Source organism: Enhydra lutris, unplaced genomic scaffold (assembly GCF_002288905.1).
Source record: "Enhydra lutris kenyoni isolate GAN:26980312 unplaced genomic scaffold, ASM228890v2 scaffoldscaffold3, whole genome shotgun sequence".
Taxonomy (NCBI): domain Eukaryota; kingdom Metazoa; phylum Chordata; class Mammalia; order Carnivora; family Mustelidae; genus Enhydra; species Enhydra lutris.
In genome coordinates, this window is record NW_019154087.1 from 59,409,701 (window position 1) to 59,420,506 (window position 10,806).

The 10,806-nt window shown below is 33.4% G+C and overlaps 1 protein-coding gene across 1 annotated transcript in view; it reads left to right on the forward strand.

The window, feature by feature from the left end:
* Positions 1-10,115, forward strand: part of LOC111152959 (annexin A10) — a 75,633-nt gene extending 65,518 nt beyond the window's left edge. Inside the window, exons 7-12 of the mRNA XM_022511721.1 lie at positions 697-750; positions 847-940; positions 1,634-1,729; positions 4,069-4,127; positions 7,942-8,064; positions 10,047-10,115. Coding sequence (XP_022367429.1) covers positions 697-750; positions 847-940; positions 1,634-1,729; positions 4,069-4,127; positions 7,942-8,064; positions 10,047-10,115 — 495 coding nt within the window. The remainder of the gene's footprint in view (positions 1-696; positions 751-846; positions 941-1,633; positions 1,730-4,068; positions 4,128-7,941; positions 8,065-10,046) is intronic.
* The last annotated feature ends 691 nt before the right edge of the window (positions 10,116-10,806 follow it).

Below are 10,806 nucleotides of genomic sequence, written 5' to 3' on the forward strand. Positions count from 1 at the left end.
TGAAACGAGAAGAAAAGCCTTCCCTCCAGATCTCAACCCAAGGGAAATAGTAAATGAACTGTCTAATCATATGTCTCTCTGAACTCTTCCCCCCAGACTGTATAGTCATAATCCTTGGAGATCAGAAGCTCCTGCACTGGCTAGCCCTCCTTCCTTCCTGTTTGTAATAGAATCTCTAATCAACTTGGCCATATTTATTCTTTATATGATAAATGGGTGGGAGTGGTGGGCATGATACAAATTTGTAAAATATTCTTACTCTACAAAATCTGGATTTCATTATTATTTTGTTGCATGTATCCTATTTGACAAGTCAGAGACTGAATATTAACTCATTCTTTCTCTCTGCATTTTCACTCCAAAAATGTTAAATCCAATAGTACTACCCACTACCAGGCCTTGGATGATGCCCAGTTTGATGGGAAGAAGATACTGCATAGAGAGTCATCAGAGTAAAAACACTTCAATGCCTTTGAAAGATTACCACTGGTGCAAAGAAAAGATAAAACCCCCCATTTTTAAAAAGGACCTATGTTTCATATAATATTCAACAAATGTAGACTAATTTCAAATAATGATAGAATTTTTTAAGGAATTACCAATGTTTTTGGTGGTTCAAAGATTTTTGTCCCAATAATCCTATATGGGTTGTTAATCAAGAAAATTTACAAAGGAAAACCTGTGCTTATTTTACAGGGAACCAGAGAGGAAGGATACACAGACCCTGCTATGGCTGCTCAGGATGCAATGGTAACTAGAACCAGATCTCAAAGTGACTATGAAAAACCTTTGTTAAAATGGTCTGTGGTGGTTATGAAGCGACTTCCTAGCGATATGATGTTTCAGGTCCTGTGGGAAGCCTGTCAGCAGAAGACAGGGGAACACAAAACCATGCTGCAAATGATCCTGTGCAACAAAAGCTATCAACAACTGTGGCTCGGTAATTATTAATCAGGTTTCTTTTCAGCTACTTAACTGATAGTTTAATAGAAAGCAAGTAGTTAACTAGAAGGGCAAAAAAGGGAAATGTTACATATAGAGGAAAGTCACTGATCACAAAGGTACTTATTTTGAATTATATTTATACAGAATGTCTTATCTAATGACATTACTAAGGAATAAATTTTTCTTATAATTTTATTTTTTCCAAAAATTGAATTATATAAACTTTAAATATTGAATCTTTCAAAATCATCAATCATCAAAATCATGATGGAGAACTTACTCAAATAAATTAGCTATTTTCTATTAGGCCTATTAGATGTTTTCTTGAAGAGAATATAGTAATCATGGTTTAACTTACAAGTCAAGGAGATTATCATTAATGTCATGATTTATGTGAAGCCGTCATATTTGTCTTAGAAGTGCATTCATATTAGTTTGCATATTGTTTGGCTTCTATACTTTTCTGTTTCTTTTAGTTAAAAAATTGTTTTATTTTTTTCTACATATATAAAACACTATAAAAATTGTGAAAGATAGCCTACTCCAACTCAACCTGTACCCCTGTACTTTATTTACTTTCATTATGTGTAACAAGCTAACCAATATTTATATTTTAAATTTATAATATTTATATTTTAAAATCATAATATGAACAAAATCTCCTTTGAATTATATCAATTTGTTGAAGTTTTCCAGGAATTTCAAAATATTTCTGGGCAAGACATAGTAGATGCCATTAATGAATGCTATGATGGATACTTCCAAGAGTTGCTAGTTGCAATTGGTAAGTAATGATTTATTTGGTGTACAGCAGACCTTCAATTCCACAATAAGTGCTGATTAGCTCTGATTGAATTAAACATGCATGACTTTGCTCTTCATTGAGTTACTTTCCCTGAATTTAATTATTTAGTGAAGATGTTAACTCTATAGAGGAAAAGTACATTAGCTACTCATACAATGCACTAAACTGGCAACTTGATAACTTTAATGAACTAATACCCTTCCATAATAGCTGGTTCAACTTTCATACTGGGAAACATTGAAATCTCACTCTCTCAGGTAACTGGGATCTCATACCTTTGAACTCATTTATATGTACTGATTTCCATTCCCTTGTTAAAAAGCAGATAAATGCTAGAAATCTGGCTTCCTTTTCTCCAAGTGGAAGAGTCTTTTTGTCATCATCTTTAATATTTTGCCTTTAGGAGTAAGTTCTACCATAAACAAAAATTTGCCAAGTTGTTACTCAATAGTGATTTCTCCAGGCTATTGTGAAAGGGACATACTTCCATCTCTTTCTTAAGAAAAGATATCTTCCCATAGAGAAGAAAACAGTGGTAGTTATCCATAACAACTACTATGAAACCACTATGCTGTACCTTGTTCTGTGCTGTGACTTGACAGCATACATTGTAGGAACTACAAATGAAATATCTTTGTGAAATGTCCCCATAAAGAACACACATCAAGTAACCATTTACATTTGTTGAATAAATGTATATTATGATTTTCCATTCCTAGAATGGCACAAACATACATGGGCATTTGAGATGGCAAGGAACATAATTTTTATACCTTAGCTTCTAAAGGAGTTTCAAGCTAGGGTTCCATTAAAAAGGTTTGGTGGGGTCTATGAAATCCTTAAAATAGTATACAATATATGAGTATGTGTGTGTTTTTCTGAGAATATGGGACATTTGTTTTGGCTAATTTTCAAAATAGTTTAATAATATATCACATTGCAACCCATTTAACAAGGCCAAGGAGGTTAATTGACTACTTCAAAGTCCATCAACTAATGAGCAACAAAGTTATGACTAGAACCCATGTCATTTGAATTCCAAGATTGCTCTCTTTCCACTATATACCGTACCACAAACAAAGCAGTAGGTAAGAGGAAATAGTGGACATGAGAAATAGCAGAAAACAATTTAACTGATTCATTCATTTATTCAATAAACATTTATTGAATCATCCACTATTGTGGCCTTTGATTTAGGCTGTGCAAATGGAACAGTAAAACAACAACAAAAGCAATGAAAGTGTCCACATTCTAGCAGAGACTCAAGAGTGTTCTATGAAGTTCACAGTTATAAATAAATGTAAAAGATGAAGGCATGGTCTTACAACCTAAAATTATTATTTGAACTGTAGAGAAAACACTGTTGTGATGACTTTATTTTGCCGAGAAGTTATAGCCTCACATATGTTACTCATTTGTTTATTAATTTATTTACTTATTCAAATAAACATTATTGAATGTCAATAATAATCAAATGACCTCCATTAAGGACAACTGTTCACTAGGTTCTAAGTGGTTCTAATGTCATAATGGTTTTGATTAGATGACTCCTAACAGTACTCCATGCCCCTTATCACCCATCCAGGTTTTTGTTTGTTTGTTTGTTTGTTTTTAAGAGATCTCAGATTTGGGATGCCTGGGTTGTTCAACTGGTTGAGCATGTGACTCTTGATTTTGGCTCAGGTCATGATCTCAGGGTTGGAGATTCAGTCCCAAGGGGGAGGCTCCACACTCAGTGGGGAGTCTGCTTGAGATTCACTTTTTCTCTCCTATTCCCCACCCACTCTCGGTCTCTGTCTCTCCTTCTCTCTCTCACATAAATTAAAAAATCTTTAAAAAGAAGAGAGAAAGACCTCAGATCTATTCACAAGTCTATGAGGGACTAAAAATAGTGTTTGGGAAAATGAATCAATTGTATATTGAGTTTTATAATAATAAAAATCTATAATAGTGGTGATAACCTGGGTCTCTTTAAAGCTTTATTTAATTTTCAGGTAAAAGGGACACATCTTTCTTCACTAGACACTGTGAAAGAACTAAGAGATCTCCAAGAGAAAGACATAGACTAAATGAAAACCTGAATGAGTCATTATAATATTGTTGCTTTACATTTTTTATAGGTTATAGTTTTACCACTATTTTAAATATTGAAATTTTACTACAATTTACAATGAGGTTTCCCACATCGGACTCAAAAAGTTTCACTCTCCCAAGATTTTAACAGAAAAAAAAGAAGTGTTTTCATTGTTTCCCAAATTCTGAAGAAAATATATGTTGTCATTCTCAAATTTTCTTTTCTTTCCTCTGATTTTTCCTAGTTCTCTGTATTCGAGATAAACCAGCCTATTTTGCTTATAGACTATATAGTGCAATCCATGTAAGTATGACCCACATATTTTTAAAATTTTCCCAGATAATCATGTTTACTTTCTCAAAGCATTAGGTTTACTTTTATTATTTAAACATTTTTGAACTTGTATACAAACATATTCATTTCAAACAAAATATGCTCAAGTGGGGAAAAAATGTATTATACACCAAAATGAGAACAACCAAATAAATAATGCTCTGCTTTCTGCATCAAATTGAGTTACTTGAGAAGTATGACTCCATGGGAGCTATCTCTCCCATGTGCTTTAGCAGTTCTTAGCATATGAAGAAGCTGGCAAACCCAAAAGCTTTTGTATTTTGCCAAAGACCCCTAGTTCACACTTAACTCAAGCACAAAACATATAGTATCAAGCAGGAAATGTCAAAACATTATAAACCCTTAGTAAGAAATTGCTACATTTCTGAAATTTAAAAAAAAAAAAATGAAATAATGCCAGTGGTTATTTTTAAACTTAAAGTGTTATTTTAGAAAGTACTTTAAGAAGAGATGGCTAGATAACAATAATCTATTTTGTAATTAAATGAGAATGTTGTTCATATTTAGTGTGATAGTCGATCACACTTCCTTTGGTGCATTTATTTTCAAAGAAACAAAAACTTAAATGCATGAGACAATGCACATTTTATCCATAATGTGCATAACACATTCTTAGAAAAAGAAAAGTTCTGATACAAATCATTATACATGTATCATATCTCAAAAACTTTGTGAAAATTATTTTTTTTTAAGTCAGTAGTTTTAAAAGTCTGTTTTATCCTCAAAGTTGTTTTTACAGACCAACTTCTTAAAAGTAGCTAGTAAGCTGGGATAATATGATAATAGTTGAGAATATTTCTATTATATATCTTTTGTAAAGAGTATTTTTTATTTACATACAAGAACCAACCTATGTATCCTCAGAACACATGTAGCCTATGCTCATAGCTCTCTGCTTCTATTTTATTTCCAAGCAGAAAAAAAATTGACTTGATTTAAAAAAATTTTTAAATAATGTATTGGACAATGCTATGGAATGATTTCAACAATGTCCTTCTCTAAAAAGAGAATGAAGTTTCACTTGTGAATGACCATGGGGAAATAAGCATAATTAGTTTGATTCCAAATCTGTCCAAGTTGAGGGCTACTTATTCTAATAATAAATAAAAATTCTTTCTCTGTGTGTTTCAATGCAAAAATGAAAATGCATGTACTTACAACTGGTTTAGAGGTAAAGAGGAGGATTGTATATTCAAATAATTTAATTTTTGACATATGATGACCTCAAATGTAAATGTTGGTCAAAGCTGTTTACACTACTCCTAATCAAAGAAAATTGCAGGTATTTTTCTCTAGTGCACTCTAAGTGAATGATATACAATTTAAATATGGAAATTTGGGTAAATAATTTATTTACCTCAAATTATGAAAAGATTGCTTAGAGGTCTATACCCAAAACATTCAGACATCAAAAATTTTATTATGCCAAATATATATATATATATATATATATATATATAAAATAAAATTTTACATATATATATATACACACACACACACATATATATGTGTATCTCTACACACACATATATATTATGCTCCTTGGCCACTGGATGTCCCCATTATTCCATTTGAAAAGACAAATTGAACTTGGTTTATAAAGCAATATTCTTTCTGGAGCTAGTATACAGGAACTGATTTTTATTTTTCAGTATTTGAGTTTAAATCCAAAAATATTTCAAATACCTGGATTTTTTTTTACAATTTTTAGTAATAAACTGTAAAATAAAAATGTAATTGCTGTCTCACTCGGACATATCAATGTTCCTCTAACATAATTCAAAACCCCCTCCCTCACTGGCCTAGAATTTTTACCTAGAAAGAGCAAATGATCAGATTTGTATTTTATAATGCAGTGTGAGGGAGACAGTGTGAAGGTTGACCAGGCTCAAAGGAAAGAACTATTGCAGAATCAGGAAGGAGAGAATGTGAAGGTTGGTCGGGTGGTGAAAGAAAGGAACTATTGCAGGATCAGGGTGAAATGATAAGGGCCAGCATCAAGGTAGTGACAATGGAAATAGATATTACGGGACATTTAAGAAGTAAAATAGGAAGGGGGCCCGAACGCTAATGTAGGAAGATCCCGAACTCACTTCCTCCCACCGACACACCAAATCTACACCTACATATGGAGCAATTCCTCCTGAAGAACAACTGAAAGCTGAGCAGCTTCTGCACAACAAATAATGAAGGGTCCACACAGAGAAGGATAGGAGAGTTGGAGACAGAGTCACCTCTACACAAAGACCTATAGTAGGGAGGGATATCACTGAGGTGCCTGTGCACAGATCACTATGCACCAGATTCACTGGGCACAGCGATGAAACAGCAGTATAAAGGGCAAATATACTGTAAGTAAAGGAAATTCATTCATGAACCGTAAAACATCCACCAAATGGGTGAGGAACTATTGGAAGTCTCTCCGGGGTCAGAGGTGTGAACAAGTACCAATTTTCACATTTCTCCTCCACCTTGATAGCAGAGACAGAAACAGGGTCCAGATGCTCTACCCAGCCTGCTAGGGCAGCCCCAGCATGCCCGAGGCCCCTGACCCACACCACTCCAGCAGTTCCACTACAGGCAATATACAGATGGCCAACTGGCCAATGGGCTCATGAAAAGATGCTCGATATCTCTAATCATCAGGGAAATACACATCAAAACCACAATGAGATATCACCTTGTACCTGCCAGATTAGCTATTATCAAAAAGACAAAAAATAACATGAGTTGGCAAGAATGTGGAGAAAAGAGAATCCTCATACAGAGTTGGTGTGAGTGTAAATTGGTGCAGCCAATATGGAAAACAGTATTGAGTTTCCTGAAAAACTTAAAAAATAGAACTACCATCCCATTCAGCTATTCTACTTCTGAGAATTTATTCAAAGAAAATAAAAACACCAATTTGAAGAGATATAAGTGACCCTATGTTCATTGTGGTATTATGTACAATAGCCAAGAAATAACCTATGTTCCCATCAATAAAGAATGTTTCACACACACACAAACACACACACACACACACACACACACACACACACACACACACATGCACACAGACACAGGAATATTACTCAGCCATTAAAAAGAATGAAATCTTCCCATTTGCAACAACATGGATGGCCCTAGAGGGTATTATGCTAAGTTAAATAAGTCAGAGAAAGACAAATACCATATTATTTCATTTATGTGTAGAATCTAAAAAACAAAACAGATGAATAAACAAAACAGAAACAGACTCACAGATACAAGAAACAAACTGCTGGTCACCAAGGGAGAGGGGTGGGGGAACAGGTGATATAGCTAATGGGAATTCAGAGGTACAAACTTCCAGTTATAAGATAAATAACACTGATTTAGCATACAGTTTTGGGAATGCAATAACTGTAAGGCAAAAAACTGTATGGTGAAAAATTAGATTGATGGGAAACATTTTGTAATGTATAAAAATACTGAATCACTATGACATACATCTGGAATTAATAGGCAAAATTATGTCAATTATACTTCAACAAAATAAATAAATAAAGCAAAGGAAAGAAGTCAAACAGGTAGAATGCTTCACTGTGTGTACACTGTATGAGAGAAGGCGAAGTCTCAGAGGATATGGGAGTCAGAGGTGGGCACTCCCCCGATCCCCTGTAGTGTTTGAGGACTACAGGATGAATAAACAGCCACAGAAAAGAGGTTGAATCTATATTAGACAGATTAACTTTAAGGTACCATTTTCCAATTTTTTTCTTTCCTTCTCTGTCTCTTTTAGGACTTCGGGTTCCATAATAAAACTGTAATCAGGATCCTAATCGCCAGAAGTGAAATAGATCTGATGACCATCAGGAAACGATACAAAGAGAGATACGGAAAATCGCTGTTTCATGACATCAAAGTAAATCTCCTACACGTGATTTATTTTCACCCAGATTTTATCATTTTTAAAACTGATATAAGAGCTTTAAGTAACTTTGTGTTAGAATCTAAAAAGTTAGCTATTCTGACAAGATGATCTACTCTAGTCCATCAGACAGTATTTAGTGCATCAACAAGGGCTAAATGAGGAACTCCCTTCATCTCAGTAAGGGAATTTTTTATGTGTTTCAAACAAAAATTGTTGATGGAGTCATGTAAAGTATTCATCCCTTAATTGTGTAATTGGGCTTTGTGAGTTAAATTTTGAGCATGATCAGTATCAGGAAAGGTACGATTTACAATAAGGCCACACTAACTGTGAAAAGGCTTCTTAGATCAGTTCAGTTCTCCTCTCATATTGTCATAGAAGGCAGGGCAGCCAGTGGAATCCTATAAACTGGTAACGTGCAGGAATTTAACTTTGATAGTTATGTAATTCTATAAACCCCTTTAGCTGTTGAAGGGCAAAGCAGCAATGATTCTGAAGTAAACAAACAAATTTGTCCATTCTAATATGTAGCTTTAGTCTGGATTTTGATAAAACCTAGCAAAGAATTATTAGGATATACAGGGCTACACATGTAATTTTTGGCACCCAATCTAAAATTAAAATATTTAACCTCTCATTCAAATAATTATAAAGAATTTTGGGATGGCATCACCAGGGTATTAAACCAAGCACAAGGCCCTGAGAATATATCTTACCTTATACTTTGCGTGTAGCTGAGTGCTGTTACCTGTTCACATTGCTTTACACTGAAATTTTCAATTGCACAAAATAGCTTTTTAGTTTATTAAAAGTGATCCAGAAGCAACTTGACAACCTAAGGACCAAAAGACCATTAAAAACAACAGAAGACCCTGTAAGCCTTTGCATAACCAAAGTTGCTCCAAAAAAGACATTGCAGGAGTTAAGAGGCATTTTATTCCTTTATTTTGATAAAACTGCCCTTGCACCTACCTTCAAAACCCTAAACTTTAAAGGATGATGAACATTTCTAATTGAGAAATGTCAAAACTCATTTTCTAAATGAATAAGTGAATTCTAACATATATACTTCAATTAACTGAGCCACCTCAAAGTCTACATGTAATTAATGTAACTTTACTAAATGCATTTAAAACAGTGAATTATAATTGCATGACTTTTTTAAGAGAACATTAATATGATAGTTGATCTTTAACATAGTTTTTATAATCCCATTTATTTCTTACTATTATTGTTTTTAAAAACTTAGAAACTATAGAAGATCATAAAAAGGAGATAAAAATTGCCCTTATTCTTCACCACAGACAATCAGTAATGAACTGTTGTAGGTGCTGCTTTTAAAAATATATATAAAATTAATATGCTTTACTACAAAAAGGAATACTTTTACTGAATCATGGTATTCCACTGTATAAGTTATAAAATATATAAACTATCCCATATTTTAAATATTGATTTTTACTTTTTCACTATTATGCATAATGTTGTCTATATTTTTTAGTGTAAATTTTTGTGCTCATCAATAATTGATCATTATTTCCTTAGGATACATTTCTTGAAGTAGAATTACTGCATTGGTGAGTGTAAATGTTTTTAAGTCTTTGGAGGCATATTGTTAATTTGCCCTCCAGACTCTAAGCTGATTTATAACAACAATATTAGTACACCTCTTTTAAAGTTGAGGAGATTTAATTCTACTGTGAGTTATTCTTTTCATAAATACACATTAGAGTTCAATCAACTTTATATAAACCCTATTCTATTGACTATAACCAGGCTATTATTTTCCAATAAGTTCCACTGGGAATAGTTCTCAGAACATATTAAATTTTTAGATGAAAAGAGTGAACAGTTTTGGAAACGGTAACGGCCCATGGATCTTTCTCGTTGTAATTCAGAGGAATCATGCTTCTTTTTGGAAATACTATGACATTTTATTTCATATACATTGTTTTTTTGTTTGGTTGTTTCAGAATTTTGCTTCAGGGCATTATGAAAAATCTCTGCTTGCCATCTGTGCTGGTGATGCTGAAGACTACTGAGTCAAAAGAAGGAGGCAGAGGACACAGCACTCCTATTTACAGACCTGTCTAAATAAAGAGTTTGTGAGAAGTTTGCCTTGTTAGAAGCATCATAGCTAAATTATAGAATCAATTTTCTCTTCGATCTTTAAAATCATTCTAAGCCAAAGAAAAATCTATTGATAAAATATATGACAGTGGATATGTACTTATCACCCAAATCAGCAATTTACTAAATGGAATAATAAAATAATGGAATAATAAAAATAATTTCATTGAAATATATTTTATCTAAATGCAAACTGTCAGTTGCCTACAAGAAAATCTGCTTATTCCTGTCCTTAGCATGCTTGGGGAGAGGAAAACATGGTGTGGGGCCAACCCCCTTAGAGAAATTTTCAAGATTTTTGTACAAATGCAATAAAGCTAAAGTTAACATCTAAAGCTGTGTCCATTTAAAAGAAAATGAAGTTATATAACAGCAAAGTGCAGCCATACAGATCCTTGTCAGGCTTTGATATGTAAGAGACCTGGATGTAAAAATGGGTGCATGTGTCTGTGTGTGAGTGTAGACGTGTGTGTGGCTGGTGGGTGCATTTGACAATCATTCTAATAAAGCCAGTTTATCCCTACCTTTTTTTTTTTTTTTTTAAATACGAATGCCTAATCAACCCAGTATTTGCCCGTGCAGTGTCAGAAAAGTCATTGCTCA